The sequence below is a fragment of the Pleurodeles waltl genome, chromosome 7, assembly GCF_031143425.1.
Source record: "Pleurodeles waltl isolate 20211129_DDA chromosome 7, aPleWal1.hap1.20221129, whole genome shotgun sequence".
Lineage (NCBI taxonomy): Eukaryota > Metazoa > Chordata > Amphibia > Caudata > Salamandridae > Pleurodeles > Pleurodeles waltl.
Window position 1 is genome coordinate 456,616,901 of NC_090446.1, and position 22,120 is coordinate 456,639,020.

At 46.1% G+C, this 22,120-nt stretch overlaps 1 protein-coding gene across 1 annotated transcript in view; it reads right to left on the reverse strand.

Moving 5' to 3' along the window:
- Positions 1 to 526: 526 nt before the first annotated feature.
- The window catches only part of LOC138246890 (sulfotransferase 1 family member D1-like), a 393,773-nt gene continuing 372,179 nt past the window's right edge, over positions 527 to 22,120 (reverse strand). Inside the window, exons 5-7 of the mRNA XM_069201640.1 lie at positions 1,576 to 1,670; positions 1,266 to 1,446; positions 527 to 633 (exon numbers count right to left, since the gene is read on the reverse strand). Of these exons, the coding sequence (XP_069057741.1) occupies positions 527 to 633; positions 1,266 to 1,446; positions 1,576 to 1,670 (383 nt within the window). The remainder of the gene's footprint in view (positions 634 to 1,265; positions 1,447 to 1,575; positions 1,671 to 22,120) is intronic.

The window sequence follows — 22,120 nt, forward strand, 5'->3', positions numbered from 1 at the left end:
GTCAAATTGCGCTGCACCAGGACTGATTTGTCCTAAGACATCAAAATGAATATATATTGCTTGAATCCATCCAGGGAGTCATAATTGAGGGTGAGCATATGCTTAGGATAGAGTGGAGTGAAGCATCAAAATATTCAGCTGCCCTCGCCAGTGTCAGCCTCAACTAGATGGAGAATTTCCACACTTGTAGTCATCACACTCAAATTCCTAAACATGATCCTGAAAACTGTCATGAATGGGAAAACATTTCCTTACTTGCAAAAAGACATCCGAGTAGAGGTTTAGCTAAATTTTGGGTTAAACAGTATATGAGAAAAGGGGAAGAAAATGGTTGAGGTGGCAGATTAGAAGGTAGACTACAGTGTGAGATATACCATTGCTAAGCAAAAGAGGTCGTAACAGTGTTGCAGAAGAAGAAGCGCTCTCTCGGGAACAGGCTTAGTCAAGAATGGTGAATAATGAAACATCAGATACATATCTATCAGCAAAAGCATTTTTAATTACAAAATACTGAGAGGATGAAGGATCAGAATATGAAATGCAACGAGGTACCCGTCATGTTCCTCTCGTACTCTTCATCAAATCTTTCACTCTGGGCTACAGTGAAGTGGTTCTTCCAGTCCCCTGTGATCCCTGTGTAGAGAGAAATAAACAGACCTTTTATAAACGTTGGTAGTTTCAATATGAAACAAACGAGGGACATTGCTCCTAGCTCATTTGAGCGGCATATTGAACCAATAGAGCAAGATAGTTGGGAACGTTGATTGTCTTTCTGTTCCATTACCATTTCATGCATGCAGTCTATATAGATTATCTTTCCTTCAAGTATAACTACAGAGTTTGGATTGGGTCACAAACCACTGGGTAGAGATACTGGGAAAAGAGGCAAGAAACCTATTCATCACAGCATGCAACATAGATACATTCCTGTTAATGATCCGCACCTTTCCTTTATGGACCTTTCTAATGGATGGAGCTATGGATGTGGTGCGCTCAAGCTTATCCAGATAGGCTTGTATGGTAGTTCAAGTTAATGTGCATATATGCACGCTTTTATTTTAGCAATTTCTCCATGACCTTACATGGCACTGCTTAAACATTACTGGCCCTGAGATGCTTCACTGTCTTTATTAAAGCTCTCAACAGTCCAATGTTCTAATGTACAATTTAGACAACGATATGAAGAGCTAGCAGTGAGGAAGCAGAGAAAGGGCATACTCTCTGCTGTGAATGACGACATATGGTGCTCTAATAGAGACACTTACCTTTTCTCATAAAAGTGTAGGTCTTCTGATCCAACCAACTAGGTGGAGTGGATTTACGATTGGTCATCAAATTATCACTCATTTCCTTGAATGTAGTGTGCTGAACAATCCTTTCCAAAATCTCTTCCCCCAGTTCCATCTCCATGAACTGCATGACCTTCTGGATTTCACGCTTTGGGTCCTGAAATAAGAGAAAGAACGGTGCAGAGACCAGTTTAACAAACACCAACAAGGGTGTACAGTTATATGAAATGGTGGACTTTTCCAAGAAAGTTTATCCACTGTGGTTTATGTTTCTTTGGTCTCTCACCTCCTTCATATCTTCGTAGAACAAGTACAGGATGCGGTGGTCCTTTCTCTTCTCCCACCAACCCTTGACATGGTCAAACCAGGAGCCGTAGGCAACTGATAAAAGAGCAGTCATTAAAAGGAATGCACATTACCTCCAACACCCCTCCAAATCCACAAGTGACATTTTCCAATCCTGTTCCATGCCCAACCTTTTATAGAAGACAAAACACATGGATAAATGGACAGGGCTTCTTTTTCGACCAAGAAGGATTACTTGCCCACAGTGACTTGGGTTTTAACTACCTCTCCCCGCCTAGAAACTCTGCATAGGCAGACTTCATTTTGAAACGTTGAGGATCCCTTGTCAGAGTATGTATGTATGTATGTTGCTGTACTGATATTGCGTGAACCTAGCCAAAAAGCAAAGCAGAGGAGCACTGTACATGGTGCAAACCAATGAAGTAGTCAAAGACTGATTTGAGGGGAAGCTAGATTGTGAGAGTGGAGCTGAACTATTACTTCATGTCGATGTAGGGATTCTTTAAAGAGGAGTGGCTGAGTAAATCCCTCTGCTTCTCTTTTCTGACAAGCCCAGCTCCCCCAATGTAGTACTCTAGCTAATTTTCATCTAAGACAAAATTGTCACTTTATTCTGTTCTCAGATCCCTATGGGCCTCAAGAGAGTAACTAGACCCTGTGCTCTGGTATACTGAATGTGTGTTTACTAGTCTGTATTTTGTGTGTAAATTAAGTATCCTCTATACACTTTAGCAGACTGGCAGTGCTGTCTATGTATAATCCAAAGACAAACATCCAAAAACGTCAGCAAGCCATGTGTGATAGTTATATGTAATAATAATGTTCTTGGTCCCCTGTATAACTGTTTTTACTCATTCACTAGTGCGAGAGTGCACTCTGATATCACATGAGCACCCTTTCTTTTTTAGTTGGGTAGAGTATGAATTAGACGCCATGACAGCAAGAATTAAAATAGGCATCTCTTGGCCAAGCGTTAGTAGAAAGAAAACCTTACATTTAACCCAGCCACAACATTATTTTCCATCAAACCATTCTAGAGGACAAAAAAAACAACCCTCCCCCGACCTCGTTATTCTGTGTTGATGCAGTGTTTTCTAGTAGACTGTTTAGGTTAGGACCGTCATGTGACCGAAGAGACCATAAATGTAATATTGAGGGTTAGAAAGTTTAGATAGGAGACAACCTTCAGGAATAACTGGAAGGTACCTCACGTCCCTTAGAAGCGCAAGGATCAGAAAACAAGGACTCCGTCTGGAAACATGACAGTCATGTCCGCTGCTGATTTACATACTCTGATAGAATGGTGTAATGGCCTTCAATAATAGCTTGTTTTTTCATAGCCATACAAGCCACTGTTATGACTTTTCTGAACGATGTGAATGACAGGTGTTACAATTAGCCAATTTAAGAGTAGGTAATTTACCAAACTGGGAAGGATTTTAGGTTGAGTTTGACTTGACAGGATTGAAGTGACTTAAGTGCGCGAAGGCAATAACTGGAGGGAGAAAGTTTGCTCCAGAGTTCCCGTTTCCATATGGGATCTTCACACCAGTTACTGGGGATCACAAGTTTCCAGCACCGGCTGCAGAGTTCAATGTAGGTCCACCAGTTTTCAGGCAACAATAAACATATCAAACTAACTGTGGTGATTTTTCTTTTGACTGGAGAGAGATCAGCCTTTTGTCTACTGGCAATGCGGTGCATCATAAAGTAGCACGATGGGTTAATATGCCTGCTGCAAATAATGTGGTGCATTGCAGATCACAAAACTGTATTTTAGCGGATTACTGCATTTGCCACAGAGATCCTTTTGTTACTTGCAGTTCATAAATTACAATCTTTATATAGCACAGTGAGCTATGAACTGTCATCCACGAGGTACATGCAAACTACAAGGTATAGGTTAGAACATTGTGCTTTCCCCAGTCTTTCATGACCCTAATGTTGCTAAAAATGTTTGATTGGGTAGAAATACATTTTTATTTTTAAAGCCAACCCTCAACCACTGTTTTATGTTTAAAATCCTGAGTTTGTGCTGGTCCAGACCAAGTACTCTTAAAACATAGGCCCAGATTTACGAGGGCCTAGCGCTTTCTTGTGCCACATTAGTATATATTTTTTACGCTAATGTGGCCCAGCAAGGCCAAAATTGCTGTGCCAGATTTACACAAAATAGCGCAATGCATGCATTGCGCCACTTTGTAACCCCTTGTGTCACGTTATGCCTGCGCCAGGCATAATGTATGCAACTTGGGCGTTCCCCTGTAAGGGGGGCTGAAAAAATGGTGCAAAGAAATCTAAAAGATTTTTTGTGCCATTTTCTCCAGCATTTTTAATGCCTGCTGAGAGCAGGAGTTTTAAAAGAGGGCACACCATTGCTTACAATGGGCCCCTATGTACTGTTTGAGGGTTAGCACCAAAATTTTGGAGCTTACCCTGAACAGTACATCAATAGCGTCAAAGATTCTGATGCTATTGCCTCCTACCCTACGCCATGGTGTGCCGAATTTTACATACGCTATGGTGGCGGCAGGGGGTGCAAGGTAAGTGGCGCTGCAGTGGGTGCAGCGCCACTTTTCTTAAATCTGCCCCATAATGCCTACCAGTATGGATGACGTGACTCCTGTACCTTGTAATCCTCACTGCCATATCTAATATGTCCCATGCACTGATTTACACACATATGATTCATTATCTCCCTATGTGAGTGGTGTAAAGTGCTCTGACATCCTACATTTGTATAAATAGCACTATAAGACAATTGAAATCCATGTGAGAGAGGCGCTATGCAGAGATGATGGGCTTTGTTGGAGGGTGGTAGTGAGGGAATCTGTAGAGAAGGAGCTAACTTTGAGGCACCAGCAAAGCCTGTTGCACTGGGGGCCACAGTGCTAAAGACAGCCCTGCATACAATTCCCTGATCACTGAGCACTCTTCCTCACAAATTTTCAGTCTGCTTTGAACAGAGACAAAAAGTGCACGGAAAAGTGTTTGGTTTTACTGATTCCATTCCTGCAATTGATAAAACACAGAAATGGGAGGAAGGGTATCACCCTCAGACATGCCATTCTGCAAGACTCGGAAAGGGCCATTTAGACACTAAAAGACTGTAACTTCTTTATCATGGAGTCCACAGCCTAATGGTATCCTCTAATCAGGTTGTCAGAAGACTGCGAAGGCTGTGAAGGCTCATCACAAGCGATGAGGGATGGGTAAATCTCACTCCACCATGTGTTACTCATCAGGTTGGTTGATAAATCCTCATGTTTTTAGGGTAACTCACCTATTTAGTTGGTCTCCACAAAAAAAAAAATAGTCAATTTGGCTTCGCCGCCCCATAGGCAAGTGTGGTACAGGGTGATTATACACAGAGAAATATTGTAAATAACCCATTTCTGACTGTTGAAGGGGAAACAGTAATACAAATCAAGTACTTATGTGGAAAGAAGAAGCAAGTGAACATGAAAAAAAGAAAACCAGACATTTACTGCCCACATGAGGCAGTATTTGAAACATACTACAGATTCATGTGTGACCACAGCCACAAATGGAGTGCAATACACGTATTTGCTAGTTTCAATAAGACTAGTTAATTGCTTTTAAACGTTAAAAAATAGAGGTTACTTTGAACTGGTATTTATAAGTAAAAAAGCAAGTATATTTGGACACTACTTTTTACTCTTTTGCAAAACAGGTTTATTATTGTGTTTAGAGAAGCCATTTTGTGCAAAAAGATACACTATAGGTATATTTCTGGTGCCATTAATTTATTTCTTTATTTTTATTTATGTATTCATTTATTTATTATTTATTTAGTGTGTTTGTCAAGCACATGGCTGCCTAAAGGTCTTCCCAGCGCTAAGTCAGAAAGGATAGAAAGCACCAAAATAAGATTTAAAAAAGCCAGGTGTGACCGGGTGTCCCCGGCACAGAACGCTCCCAATGACGTATCGGACAGTGCCGATATGTCATTTCCGCGTCTCCCCGTTGCCGGGGAAACGCGACGAGAGCGAGACTGGCAGCCTGCCGTTGCCGGGGAAACCATTATGGTTTCCTGGCACGGCGAGAGTAAAAAGGAGGACACGCCGCAACGAGGGGGAGTGCCCGTCGGGGAAAAGGAGAGCAGGAGACCCGAGGAGATCACCGGCGAGCAGGAGGACCCGAGCGAAATACTTACCTGGACGGAAGGACGAGGAAAGACGGAAGACCCCGAGGAGACCGAGCGGAGAAGCCCTGGCAGAAGAGTGCAGCAGGAGGACTGCTACAACGCCAGCCACGACCCTGGAGGGTCGTGGCTCACCAAGGTACGGTCCTTGTGGACACAGAAAAGGGGTACAACTAAAAAAGGGACTGGGGAGGGGATATAGAGGAGGGGTGGAAAGGGAGGATTAATAAGGGGCACAACGACGAACACCTGTGTGGCACCTTTACCCACCAATATTAGTTTTTTTTGGGCACACTTATTTCCCCACTTCCTCACTGCCACCAACCCCTCCTTGTGTTTTGCCCTTTTTCCCCAGTCCATACTAGAAAGAGAGGGAAAACCCTGTTATAGGACCCTATACTTACCCGGGCGTTTTGTCCTTCTATTTCCGGTACCATCCTGGATTCCCCTGAGAAGACAAGCCACCACGCAACCTGAAAGAGAAGAAAACAATTAGAAGACAACATCAATCCGGGAAGAGGGAAAAGCAGACGAACAAGTCCACAAGTGCGGGAAGAACAACCACCTCTATCATAACCCTTTATTGCTAACCATTACTCAGAATAAACCACTTATATAATCAACTCCTTACCTCTCAGTTGCCTTTATACTGTTCGATCTGTCACACCAGGTCTTTCATTTCTTATGGAAAGTTTCAACAGTTCAAACTACAAGGGGAAGCGAATTCTAGAGCTTGGGGACAAGACTTCTAAAGGATCAGCCTTCTTGGCTTGCAAGCTACACCCTAGGCATAGCAGGAAGGCCCAGACTGCCTGAGTGTAGCACATGCTTAGGGACAAAAAGAGTGACCCAATTGTTAATATAATCAGGGGCCAACGCCTTATACATAAAACACAGTGCCTTGAACTTGGCCCATTTCTCAATGGACACCCAGTGGAGCTCACGCAAGTGGGCAGAGACTGAAACATAGCTGCCACGTTTTCACATTGCTTAAGAGTGACATTTCGATGGTTTCAGTGAGCTTATGAGTGACATTCTGCAGTTAAATGGGTGACACTTGATAACGCGTCCAAACCTTGTTAATTTAACTTACAAGGGGACTGGTTTTAGGCCAATTAATCTTTTGACCATGTTTTGGGACTTCCCAGAACGAGATATCCGCCTAACATTTCAATCAATAGATCAATAACCTAATCAATATTCACAATAACTTGTCAATCAAACTAATCAATAACATTTAATAAGAATGAAACACACCATGACCTTTCAGCCATGAATAACCACACAAATCTAGTAAGATTTAGGATATTTATTCCCTATTAGTTACAATCTAATATCATATTTATTAGTCGCAACATCAATAAGCCCATCAATACTACTATAACTTGGCAACTCGAAAAATACTTTATCAAAGCATAGGTCATGAATATTAGAACAAAGCACGACGTTAACATGAGTCACTTTAGCAGAGTATCATTAGTACATTATTCAACAAAGCAAGAATTCAGTAATTTATCTATTTGCACCCAATATTAGTGAACTCCTTAACTAACCTCTAATTAGCATCAGCATGTTGGGCTTCATGCAAAAACAATTTAGCAACATGAATTTGGAAAACATCTAACTATGGCCTCTATCAAAAGAGCAGTTGGTACATAGAAAGAAAAGGCAAAAAGTCAATTACAGTTTATCATCAGATAGTTACCCATCCAAATGAGTCAGCATGCAGGATCAGTCTTCGTCCTCAGGACAACGGTCGATTCGCCATCAGCCAGGATAGAACAGGTAAGTCTCAGCAGGGCACAGCAAGAAAACTCTTCCTTCATAAGGAGGAGAAGTGCATATCAGGCAAGGTATAGGATGAGGATGGTTTAAAGTATAAGACAAAGTCTCTCAGAATGGCAAAGTATGGCAGAGTGATAGCTCAGTACTGGCTCCGTAATGGCTTATTTCTCCTTGGGTCACACCGATATATCAAAGTTTTCGAACAAGTCTCTAATTTCCCATTGGGCAATATTTGGTGCATTGTTATCTCTGTCCAATAATCCGTCACACTCCTTACTAGAGTCTTCACCTGAGACAGTTCTCATGCAGTCTATTGGCCCTTGTGATTGACGTCTTCAACGGGTGGAATGTCATGTAAGAAAAGTTACACTTGTCTCTCCAGTCAGTAGTTCCATTTTCTTCCCCTAGTCCAGGCGACCTTGCACCTGTTGTGAATTACACTGTTGCATTCGGCAAGAATGTCTCCTTGAGCAAGTCGGGTCTCATGAGAAAGAATTTACTACAGCTACACAGATATCTCTAGCTTCTGGAAAAGTACAGCTTCGTGTCCTTCAGGAAAACAGCACATTGCACGTTAGAAAACACAGTTAATATGAGACCAGGCAGCTAGGCCCAGACCCTTGCTAACTGAGGCCTAGTAATTAACTTAGCAAAACCTTAATACATAACTCTAATTAGGATATGTTAATACAAAACCATACATGAGTACATTATTAATTCATTATTAGTCAGTTTCATTAATCATCGTATACATTGGTGGCCACTCCCCGTGGGCACATTTTAAACGCGTGCATTAGTATTACATTAACACATTTTATGCGGTTTCATTAGACATTATATTGCAAGCTTTTCATATTAATATTAATTCTAAAAGTTACACTCCAACAATCCCTCCTCTGATGACTCTTGTCATCACACAAACCCTTTTCCTTTACAATTTATCATTTTCAAATTTCAATTTCTTCCCTCAACTTTGCCCCTTTTAATATTGCTCTGAACATTTTCTCCCTTTTCTTTTCTTCCCTCCTCTTATTATTTTTCGCCATTTTCAATTTAATTCTTTTACTAATTTTGCATGTCAACCATAACCCAAATAAGCAAGCTAAAACAATCAATATTCCTTGTATTATTTTTGCCAATATTCCATGACAAATGTTACTAAACCAACTTCCCACTTTAGCAAGTCCTTTTCCAACCTTTTCCCAAACTCCAGGTTCTTTCAGCTCCTTCAAATCTGTACTATCTCTTGTTAGGTTAGTAAGCATACTTCTAATCTCATTACTACTATCAGGTATATAGGCACAACAATGTTGCTCATTAAGCATTTTACAAACTCCACCATTTTTCGCTAAAAGAATGTCTAAAGCAAGCCTGTTTTGAAGAGCCATAGCCCTCTCCGCAGCAAGTTCAGTATCCATCAGGAGTATAGCTCCTGTAAAATTTGTCAGCATGTTATCCACAATAGTAGACAACTTTCGAATCTTTATGGAGTTCAAGATAACTCCCACGGAAGGAATTATTGCTCCAAATATGTCTCCTACTATACCAGCAGCAGTCTCTCTCCTTTGTCTAGTACGATGTAATTCAGACAATTTCGGAAACTTTTTCAAGTAATCTAACTGATATATCTTTGGGAAAACTATCCCCAAATAACATGTCCCATACATCCCTTTGGAAGATGTTAATAAGCACTAAGTCCACATATATAATAGATCCCAGGGATCGCTGGATTCTGTCCATTTAACATGAACGTCCACTTACTCTGAAACAAAAACACATGCTTACATTCACTCGTTCCCACAAACACATTATCATAATATGACTTTGGTTGCGTTATGCAAAGCTTGCCTACGTGTAGTGCATCTAAAGCTAATTTCCCTTACTCCCTAATTGCACTTGAGCTCTCACTATTTACAAAAGCTCGCTGCTGCAATCCTTTCTCCAACTTCCCCTTCAATGCCCTTCTTCTATCTTCCATGTGATCTAGAAAGCTTTTCTCTACAGGTGTAAGCAAACATGTCAGATTATTGTGGTGTGCGTAAGATGTACTAATTGTTAATGTCGCTTCAAAGAACCCCTTAACTAATTTTATGTTATAGTATTTCGCTACACTATTTAAGTCCTCTATGATAGGCACATAAGAAAACACAAGGTCGTTATTCAAATAAAAGTACTGAATCTCCTCCTGGTTATAGAATCATGTTAGTAACAGACTACAGTTTATCCCGAACGTTAAAGGCAAACTATGGAAGGTTACTCCCTCTTGCACCGAAACAGGAATTTGTGTACATACATAGCAATCTTTCGCATCCATATTGTCAACATACTCACTCAGCAAGCGATAGAAAACATTAGTCGATAGTTCCCCTTTTGCGTTAGTTCCCTCATGCAAATATTTTGTGTCCTGCTCGAACTTCTCCCAAGCTGTTAGTGTAGCAGCTGTTTCAGGAATTGTAGAATTGTTAGTTTCACTCTTCTCCACCAAAGGCATTCCCACAATCACAACTATGATGATTATCACACACACACAATGCCCAAAGCACCACCCAAACATTTACAACGCCTACTTCCCCTATTATCATCTCTAGTGTTAGCCATGATCTGTAAAGAATCAGAAAGTGAATTATTATTAGCTCAAACAACAACCAACAGAGGATGGCTAAAGCTCTTTATTTTTTTCTCTTTTCTTCTTCAGCAAGATAAAGCAAGCAAAAGTCTTTCTTCAGCAATTATTTACAGCTTTCACATTCACTCCTTCAGGATCCTTGTCAATTCCGGTTAGCAGCTTGTCAAAATCAGTTTTCAAACGTCAATTTCAGGTTAACAGTGTCACATCCGTGAATTTTTTTATCAGTCTCTTTTCTCAGTTTTCATGCCCACACAATGCCACTTAGCCAGCACCAGGTACCATAGTATTGACCTGGAACTTCTCCATCAAAACAGAACGCCAAGAACTCCTGTTGCCACTCAGCTGTCGTTGCATATGCCCATTCAGGACCTGCGTACTTTCTGTTTGCTACTCTCTTTCTCTTCAACTTGCGATCACCTTGCAACTCTCCTTCACTCAGATCTTCCTTCCTTGTTGTATCAACTTCTTCCTCTATTGCATCATTGACAACCACTCGTCCTTTTGTCACTTGCAATTCTGGCCACTTATCTCCTTTCAGTGTCTTTCTGGTCTTTGATCTTCCTTGTGGCAGCTCGTTGCCCTCCTCTGACTCTACGGTGTTTTCTCTTGATGGACCTGCAATTTGCTCAGGAGGAGTCTGGACACTTTGACTCTCTTCCGCCTCAACTCCTTCGCCTTCTGGGTCTGTCAGGGGCTCTACTTCAATCCTGCATCCACCTGCTTCTGGGAGGACCTCTCTCTGGGTCGGTCCTCCTGGCGCCTCAGTTGAGATAGGCTCACCGTCACCCCTTTGGGTCTCATCTCTTATTGGAGTGACCAAGCCGTCCTCAACGGGCTCTCCTTCTGTCTCAGTTCCCCTTTAATTACTCTCCGGCCCTGAGACTTCCTTTTCTGTAGCTGTTATTTTCAACAATTCAATTTCCTCATCAGTTGGACATGTCACCTTTTTCGTGTGACTGGCATGGATCCAGTTTGGAACTCCCGCACACTTCACAGCAGTAGTAGTTGTCAGTATTACTTGATATGGCCCCTTCCAACGTGGCTCCAAACACGACTTCCTCACGTGTTTCTTGATGACAACCCAGTCACCAGCTTTCAGATTGTGACCTGGATCATTTATAGGTGGCAGTGTGGTAGCTTCCACCTGGTGAGAGAAAGAGCGGACCACATCACCCAGACCCTTGCAGTAGTCCTACACCATATCATCCGTGATATTCACAAGAGCATTTGCAGGCACTGCGGGCAGTCTCATAGCTCGGCCCATGAGAATTTCATGAGGAGACAGTCCTGTTTTTTTGTTGGGTGGGTTTCTCATTGACATTAGCACTAAGGGCAATGCGACAGGCCATTTCAAATTTGTAGCTGCACACATCTTTGCCATTCTCGACTTCAGGGTACCATTCATCTGCTCCACTAATCCTGATGCTTCAGGGCGGTAACTACAATGCAACTTCTGTTCAATGTTCAATGTTGGACACAAGAGCTTAACCACCTCGTTGTTGAAGTGACTTCCCCTATCTGATTCTAAAGAGATCGAAAACCCGAAACGTGGAATCAATTCCCTAAGCAGCAGCTTCGCTACTGTGAGACTGTCATTTCTACGTGTAGGGTAAGCTTCAATCCAGTGACTAAAGATACACACAATCACCAACACATATCTCAATCCTCCACACACGGGCATCTCAATAAAATCCAGTTACATTCTGCTAAATGGACCTCCTGCTCTCCCAATGTGGCTCAAATTCACCAATGTCCCTTTCCCCGCATTAATCTGCTTACAGATGATGCACCTGTGACAAATCACTTCTGCAGCTTGTCTGAACCTTGGGTTAAACCAGTCAATTTTGAACAACCTGATCATGGCATCTCTCCCAATATGTGCTTGCCCACGTAAAACCTTGCAACCTGTGACAGAAGACTGTTCAGCAAAACCATTTTCCCCTCATCTGAAACCCACAAATCATCTGGTCTTTGTACACATTGCATCTTAAGCCAAGAGCGTTTCTCATCTCTGCTAGCACGTCCCTGCAACAATTTCAATTCCTCCAACGTGTCAACCACCCTTAAAGCGTAACCTGTGCATGTCTCATTTTCTGTTTCAGGTAACAATTCCCACTGATCCTTGAACGATATACAGTTCAAGCGCAAAACCTTGCGACTTGATCCACATATCCATTTCCTAATGAAACAAAGTCTTGTGATTTCACATGAGCGCTGCATTTTACCACGGCAGTTTCATGAGGTAACTGAATCGCGTGCAACAACTCCTTAATTCTTTCACCATTTTTCACTGGAGAACCAGAAGAGGTCAGGAAACCCCTCTCTGACCATAGCTGTCCAGAATCATGAACAATTCCAAATCCGTATCTGCTGTCAGTATAGATAGTCACTTTCAATTCAACAGCGGTATGACAAGCTCTAGTAAGAGCAACCAATTCAGCCACTTGAGCTGAATACACTCTCTCAAGCCAAGACGCTTCCAGGATACCAGTGATTGTACATACTGCGTATCCGGCTCTCAGCACTCCTACTGAGTCTCTCAAGGATGAGTCATCAACAAAGATAATTTTGTCATTTTCTTCCAATTGGGTGTCTTTAATATCAGGTCTCGGTTTGGTGCACATTTCTGTTACCTCAAGACAATCATGTTCTACCTCATCAGCATCCTCAACTTCTGTATTTTCATTTGGAAGCAAAGTTGCCGGGTTCAGCATTGTACATCTTTTCAATGTTACATTAGGTGACCCCAATATAATTGTTTCATATTTCGTCAGTCTTGCATTTGTCATGTGCTGCGTTTTGATACGGGTTAACAAGATCTCAACTGAGTGTGGGACTGTTGGAAAATGGGTTATTGGTAAGGGCAGGTAGGTACCTACACCTAGCAACAAGCCACTAACCTCCACCTAGGTACAGTTAGGTCTCAGTAAATTAATCCCAGCTCAACCCTTGGTAGCTTGGCAACGAGCGTCAAGGCTTAACTTAGGAGACAGTGTGTAAAGCATTCAAATATCACAAAACAGTAATTAAATAAAACACAGGAAACAGTTTAAAAATCCAAAACCAATTTATAAAAATAGTTTATATTTTTATCTTTAAAATGACACAGAAACGATTAAAATTGGTTCAGGGGAACCGGAGATATGAATTTTTAAAGAATTATTATTTTTCTAGCGCTTAGAAACAAAAAGCGCCAATCGGGTCATCTGGTTGCACCTCGACCGGGGCAAAGTCAAAGTTTCAGGCCGACCGCGATGGAGCCCTGCTCGGCTACAAGTCGCGGGAGGCCTCGGTTAAAAAGTTACCTTCTGACTTAGGGCCTGATTACAACTTTGGAGGACGGTGGTAATCCGTCCCAAATGTGACGGATCTACCACCTACCGTATTACGAGTCCATTATATCCTATGGAACTCGTAATACGGTAGGTGGTATATCCGTCACATTTGGGACGGATTAACACCGTCCTCCAAAGTTGTAATCAGGCCCTTAGTCTTTATTTTGAAGTTTTTCTTCACCGGGACGAACCTGCCAGTTGAATCCGACCTCCTGGAGCCCTTGTCCGGATACGCGATGTGGGTTTCCTCGGTGGAGATTTTTACCTTCGGACTTAGTCATTTTTTCGAGATGAAAATCCTTCGACCGGGGTAAACCTGGATCTTGATCCGACGTCCGTGGAGCCCTTCTCGGATACGATGGCTGGGAGGTCCCGGTCAACTTTTTACCATCGGACTTAGGCCCTCATTACGACCCTGGCGGTTTGTAACCGCCAGGGCCGCTGGACGCGGAGGCACCGCCGACAGGCCGGCGGTGCCCCGCGGGGCATTCTGACTGCGGCGGCTTAGCCGCGGTCAGAGAAGGGAAACCGGCGGTCTCCCGCCGGTTTCCCGCTGCCCCCAAGGAATCCTCCAAGCCGGCGCAGCTTGCTGCGCCGGCTTGGGGATTCCGACTCCCCCTCCCGCCATCCAGTTCCTGGCGGTTCTCCCGCCGGGAACCGGATGGCGGGAGGGGGAGTCGCGGGGCCCCTGGGGGCCCCTGCAGTGCCCATGCCAACGGCATGGGCACTGCAGGGGCCCCCGTAAGAGGGCCCCAAAATGTATTTCACTGTCTGCCTTGCAGACAGTGAAATATGCGACGGGTGCAACAGCACCCGTCGCACCTTCCCACTCCGCCGGCTCTATTACGAGCCGGCATCCTCGTGGGAAGGGAGTTTTTCCCTGGGCTGGCGGGCGGTCTTTTGGAGACCGCCCGCCAGCCCAGGGAAAAACTCATAATACCCTCCGCGGTCTTCTGACCGCGGAGCGGTATTACGGAGGGCGGAATTCTGGCGGGCGGCCTCTGCCGCCCGCCGGAGTCATAATGAGGGCCTTAGTCTCTTTTTCGGAGGTTTTTCTTTACCGGGACGAACCACCAAGTCAGGCCGGTCGCGGTTGAGGCAAGCCGGCTAGAATTTCCGCGGCCGGTCGGTCCCTCTCTGGAGCTTTTTTTCAAAAATTCTCAAATCTTTTCCAAACTTCTGGGGCTTCACCCAGATGTTCTTTTAAAGTTCTTTTGGGGTCCACAGCTCACCCCAAGGGTCCAGAAGTTCTGTGATGGTCCTTGGGGGGTGCGGACTTCAACTTCCAGAATGCACCTGGCGCAAACTCCTTTTTGGCCACTGGACAGTGGTCAGCTGGTCACTTTTCAGGAATTGGTGCAGGGGGACTCTGGATAGCAATTTTTCACCTGTAGCAAACAGGGAGTCCCTCCTTGAACCAGTTGGAGCCAGGCAAAGTCCTTCTTGTGGTGAAGCCCAAGTGTGCAGCTGGTGCAGTCCTTCTGAGTGCAGGTTCCAGGTGCAGGCCAGGGGTCCAGCAGGGCAGTCCTTCTTCTCCTTTAGTTCTTTTCTTGTTGAAATCTGGTAGGGATCTGAGGTGTGGGGGCAGGTCTGCCAGTTTTATCCTTGCTCCTGGGTGAAAAGCAGGGGGGTCCTGGTTCTCCAATCAGGTGCAGGGTCCTTCCCCCTGTGATGACCACTTCCTGGGAAGTGTGGCAAAATTCCATCCCAAAAGGCAACAGTCTCTAAAAATCCAACATGGCTGAATCTGATTTTTGGAGGTTACATCTGGCTGAGCCCACCCACTGGTGTGGCTAAAAATCATAAACACACCCCTCTCCTGCCCTCTCCTAATATAATCAAGGGGGCACCTAGTTGTCTGGGGTTGCAGGATGTGGGGGTGTTGCTGGTGCTCCAGATGTCCTTCTCTGCCTTTGAAGACCAGTTTGGCAGCCCTCCCCCTTCCTGCCTCACCATCTGCTGAGGGGAGATTCTCTCCCCCAAGCACATTCCTTTGTGTGAAGCCAGGCCACTTCACACCTCATCAAGGCAGCTTGGCAAAAGCTGCTGCAGGCTGGCCAATCAGAGCACAGCAGCAAAAACAATGCAGAGCTGAAATTGGCAACTTTTCAGGTAAAGTCTAAACTTTTTACCTGAACAAGTTATATTAAATCCCACAACTGGAAGTTGTGGGATTTATTACAACAATTAATTTGATACCAAATTCTTGGTATGCAACATTTAAGGAGACTTTAAAATTTAAAATAAAGTCTCCCCATTCTAGCCTATGAAGGCCATTTACTTCAATGAGGGAAAAACGAATTTGGCTGTTTTTACCTCACCAGGGCTTATAAATCTATTTTTATAAAGTCCCTGCTTATAGTTACATGGCACCCAGCCATAGGGGCACATAGGGCACACCTTAGGGGTGACTTATATGTAAAAATAAGGTAGTTTAAGACTTTGGAAGTACTTTTAATTCCAAAGTCGAATTTGCATATAACTTTAATTTAAAAGCAGCCAGCAAGGCAGGCCTGCCTTTAAAATGACACTGGGCACCTCAGCAATGCACCTAGGTGTGCACCACCTATGCTGTGGTCCCTAAACCTACATGCCCTACCATATACTAGGGACTTATAGGTAGGTTAACTTAGCCAATTATAATTAGGCTAATTTTCATATCCATTTTACACAGAGCACTGGCCCTGGGACTGGTAAGCAGTACCCAGGGCACAGCCAAGAGTCAGTAACCACCAGTACCTATCCAAAAAGTGTGGGGGTGATCAGGCAAAAAAGGAGGACTTTCCTACAGGGACCATAACTGTTAAAGGATGTCCCATAACTATGCCTTCACATTGTGCAAGGCTTTGACCAACTGCTGCTAATGCACGCAGACAACCTGGTAAGGCTGCTGCGACTGGGTCCAAAGTAGCTGAAAAATATGCTACTGGTCGGTTTGCACCTCCATGGAGCTGTGTTAGGACAGACAGGGAACATGCATCACGTTCATGACAAAACAAGACAAAAGGCTTCATGTAATCAGGCATACCTAAAGCTGGAGCCCTGCACATACACTCCCTCAGCTCTTTCTCTGTCAGTGTTAGGACATCTGGGCCATCCTTAACTGTCAGTCTCACCAATGGCTTGGAGATGACTGAGAAATTCGGGATCCACTGACGACAGTAGCCCACCATTCCCAGAAACATCCTAACATCTCTCCGTGTCGTTGGGGGATTCATCTGCAATAGGGCAGCCACTCTTTCCTTGGATATTTTCCTTGACCCTTTCTCAATTAGATGACCTAAGTATTTCACCTCTTTCTGACACTATTGCAGCTTCTTTGGGGACACTTTATGCCCGTTCTTTCCCAAGTGGTTTAGTAAGGCAATGGTATCGTACTTGCAATCATCTCTTGTTTTAGATGCAATCAACAAATCGTCAATGTACTGCACTAGAGTCGATTGAAAAGGCAATTCCAACTACTCCAAATCTTTCTTCAATATCTGATTGAAGATGGAAGGTGATTCTGAAAACCCTTGGGGAATTCAACAGCAACTGTAGACCTTCTCCAAGAATTTGAAACGGAAGAGAAATTGGCTGTCCTCGTGAAGAGGCACAGAAAAGAACGCTTGGGACAAATCAACTACTGTGAGCCACTCTGCATCACATGGAACCTGGAACATTATCACAGCTGGATTTGGCACCACTGGGCAACATTTCACCACTATGTCATTGATCTTTCTCGAGTCTTGGACAATTCGAACTTTCCCACAAAGTTTTCTCAGTCCCATTATAGGTGAATTACATGGACTGTCCATCACTTCTTTCAGGACCCCTTGCTTCACAAAGTCTGCAATTATCTGCTTTATGGGGGTCATTCTGACCTCGGCGGTAAAAGGGCCTTACCGCCGGTCAGAACTCCGCCATACTACCGCCGCAGCCGCGGTAAACCGCCACGGTCATTCTGACCACCAACTGTGAATCCGCCAAAAACCCGACATCCAAGGAAGGCCGCCTCATCAGCGGGCCGCGGAAAACTGGAGATGACCAAACCTCCACCGCCACGCCAACACAAACACGCCCATGCCATTCTGACCCACGAATCCACGCGGCGGTCTTTCAACCGTGGTATTCCATTGGCGGTACACACCCCCGCGCTCAAAATACACACACAGCTCCAAAACACAGCCACATTGGACAATTTGAAATACACACACCTGACACACATACAAACAACACTCCCACACATCCATTCAACTATAAAACACACACCCACATCACCCACAAACCCCTACGACCGAAGATCAGAGACGAAGGAGAGAGAGACACATCACAGAATAGAGAGCTACATCACACAGAGGCACACTACACCATCACACACACCACATAGAAGCACAAAGCACCACACACCAACACACTCTTCACCATATACACCACCCCACACCTCATCCACCCCACCCCATGGCACCCCAAAGGCACCCACGCTTTTCGGACCAAGAACTCCGGGTCATGGTGGAGGAAATCATAAGAGTCGAACCCCAGCTCTTCGGCTCACAGGTGCAGCACACCACTATAGCCAGGAAGGCGGAGCTATGGCAGCGGATCGTGGACAGGGTAAACGCGGTGGGACAGCATCCCAGAAATCGAGACGACATCCGCAAACGCTGGAACGACTTACGGGGAAAGGTGTGCTCGATGGTCTCGCGACACAACATCGCAGTGCAGAAGACTGGCGGGGGACCCCCACCCACTCCACCCGAATTCACAGCATGGGAGCAAGAGGTACTAAACATCCTGCATCCTGATGGCCTCGCTGGAGTACACGGAGGAATGGACTCTGGTAAGTACAATCTCAACTACTTCACCCCCCCCCCAGCATGCTAACCCCCACCACCACCCTCACCCCCAACCCCCCATCACACATCCTCCCTGAGAATGTCTCTCCAGCAGAACCCACCCAACACCAACCCCTGCATGCCACCACAAACTATGGACACCCATCACCTAAGCATGACCACTGCACATATCCCCCCCCCCCAACACCCCCACAACACCTCCCCCAAGGGAATGACAGCACTGGGGGACAAGGGCACCCATAAATCGCACACAATAGCACACACAGAAACAATAACCATACTCTCTTACCCCATGCAGGACCCGAACGACAACACACCGGCCAGGAGGGTCCAGAAATGTCCATCCCCCCCCCGGAAGAGGCCCCCAGTGATGACAGCAGCTCTGTCGACCTGGAACCTGATGACCAGCCCGGACCATCGGGGACCTCTGGACAGTCGGTTCCCCACACACAGGCCACAGCAGACCCAACCCCCTCTGGGAACAACAGCACAGCTCCCACCCAGCGGGCCCATGCCTCTGTCTCTAGGACAGGTCAATCAGCGGTGTGTCTGCCACTACAGGGCACCCAGGCTAACCCACCACCCCAACAACAACAGGGACCTGGGGGCAATGGTAGTGGGCACACCGTCCAGGGGACAGAGGCCGGGGGAAACAGGGCAACTCGGAGGGCTGCTGTGCGACAGGGGGGGAGGAGAGGCCCAGGGAACCGACTCTCCAAGAGGCCCTCACCACCATCATGGCAGCCTACCACCACTCCCAAGAGACGATGGCGACGGTACTGGCCAGGTTCCAGGAGATCCAGGCACAGCAGGAGGAACGCTACATGGGGTTCACCAATCATCTCACCAACATCTCTACCGCTATGGGGAGCATAGTCCAGGCCCTCAACCGGATAGAAGACACGTTGCGGGACCATGTGCCACCACACAGGGCCCCTGTCACTAGCCCGGACCAGGAACAGCCTACCACCTCCGCCGGCGCTAGTGGACAGGAGGCCCCACCACAACGACAGGCCACCAGAACCCCACCTCCTGCTGAAGAACAACCACCCCGCAAGAGGAGCCTGAGATCCAAAAAAAAGACAGAGTAGGATGTCAAGACCCCCACCAGCATGAGATACCCCCGGAAGTCATCCCACTGTCCCACATTGCCACCCTGTCCAACCTTGAACTGCCCCTGCTCCATCCTTCCACAGGCATATGGACAATGCACCTGTGAGACTGAGAACTGGACTCTGCCATGGACATTACTCCACCCCCACCCATCACCGTGTTAATATCATGTACCATTATCTAGCACCAAAAATAAATCACTCAATGCACTGAAATCAATCAGGAGTCAGGCTGTATTATTTACAAATGTATAACACATAACAGATCAATTATGTTCTGTTAACTTTGTGCTGAACACATACCGAGATCAATAAGCATTAGTCCATGGGCTAACCAAGCAGAAGTCACGCAGTGGGTCATACAGCACTGAAAAGGGAAGGGAAAATCAAACATCAGTTTAAAAGAACTGGGGGTTCATAGACAAAGTTGAGAAGCTGGAGGCTTTCAGGAAAAGTAAAATGGCGTGTGTGATTCTTACCTGTGTGCTACTGAAAATACTGTTGGATAACTCTGTCCCTGTTGTCTGTGTCGTCCTCTGAGTCTTCCTCCTCTTCACTCTCCACAGGCTCCACAGCTGCTTCAACACCACCATCTGGACCATCCTCCTGCAGGAAAGGCACCTGACGTGGCAATGCCAGATTGTGAAGCATACAGCAGGCCACGATGATCTGGCACACCTTCTTTGGTGAGTACATGAGGGATCCCCCTGTCATATGCAGGCACCTAAACCTGGCCTTCAGGAGGCCAAAGGTCCTTTCTATGATCCTCCTAGTTCGCCCATGGGCCTCATTGTACCGTTCCTCAGCCCTGGTCCGGGGATTCCTCACTGGGGTCAATAGCCAAGGCAGGTTGGGGTAACCAGAGTCACCTATTAGCCACACACGTTGTCTCTGTAGCTGTTCCATCACATAAGGGATGCTGCTATTACGCATCACATACGCGTCATGCACTGAACCAGGGAACATGGCATTCACATGGGAGATGTACTGGTCAGCCAAACAGACCACCTGGACGTTCATAGAATGGTAACTTTTCCTGTTTCTGTACACCTGCTCATCGTCTTTTGGGGGTACTAAAGCCACATGGGTCCCATCAATGGCACCAATTATGTTGGGAATATGTCCAAGGGCATAAAAATCACCCTTCACAGTGGGCAAATCAACCTCCTCAGGGAATATAATGTAACTCAGCATGTGTTTCGTCAGGGCAGACAACACTCTAGACAGAACTTTTGAAAACATTGGCTGAGACATTCCAGATGACATGGCCACTGTTGTCTGGAATGAGCCACTTGCAAGAAAATGGAGGACTGACAGCACCTGCACCAGAGGGGGAATTCCTGTGGGTTGGCGGATGGGGGACATCAGGGCTGGCTCCAGCTGGGCACACAGTTCATGGATAGTGGCACGGTCAAGTCGGTATCGTAGTATGATGTGGCGTTCTTCCATTGTCGACAGGTCCACCAGCGGTCGGTACACGCGAGGATTCATCCTTCTCCTCGCAAGTCCCAGCGGACGGTGCCTAGGAATGACAACATGGAGCACAGAGTCAAGCTAATCACTGGTACGTTCACCACAGCTTGCATAGCACACGGTTATCTATGTATTGAAAGGCGTGTATGTGTGGCAATGCAAGGCCTAGGCCTGTGTGTCGCAGTAGAAATTATGCCATGTGGGCCCTTGAAATGGCGGCTGCCTGACCTGTGAAGTGGGACAATGGGATGTGAGGTCACTGCACTGGTGGAGCACACCGTGGCGGTAGGCGGTCGAAGACCGCTATACGGAGCTGCATTGGATAACATTGAAGCCTATGGGTTTCAGGAGCCAATGACGATGTGCACCGGCGGTCGCGGTACGCACCGCCGCGGTACGCACCGCCGCGGGCGTGACCTCCATTTTCTATCTGCTTAATCACTCGAGACCTGATCATCCACAGGAGAGGACCTATACTGCAAGTGCTGCTGTGAACTCGGTCTGGAAGAGACAATGGCTGCCGCGACTGGGGAAAGGGCCCCTGCCTTCACGTCTGAAGAGTTGGAGAAGCTCGTGGATGGGGTCCTCCCCCAGTATGCGTTACTCTACGGTCCTCCAGACCAACAGGTGAGTACACCGGGTGCACATGGAATGGGCGATGCCTGTGTGGAGTGGGGTGGATGTAAGTTGGTGGGGTGGGGGGCGAATGAGGAGTGCAACGCACGACAGATGAGAGCATGTGCTATATTGCAAGGTTGGGGAGGGGGGGCCAATCACATCTAACATGCAGTAAGTTGATTAATGTTTCCTTCCCACCCTGTACATGTCATATAGGTCAGCGCCCATCAGAAAGTCGAGATTTGGCGTGCCATCGCCAAGGAAGTCCGGGCCCTGGGGGTCCACGTCAGACGGGGAACCCACTGCCGCAAGAGGTGGGAGGACATCCGCCGCGGAACCAGGAAGACCGCCGAGTCACTGCTGGGGATGGCCTCCCAACCTAGGAGGGGTGCCAGTCGTACCCTGACCCCCCTGATGTCCCGGATCCTGGCGGTGGCCTACCCTGATTTGGATGGGCGCTTGAGAGCATCACAGCAGACACAAGGGGGTGAGTATCAGCACATTCTGCTATCTTTCTGCGCAGTGGAGGCGTCTGGGTGGGGGAGGAGGGTTGTGGGTGACATTAGGCCAGGG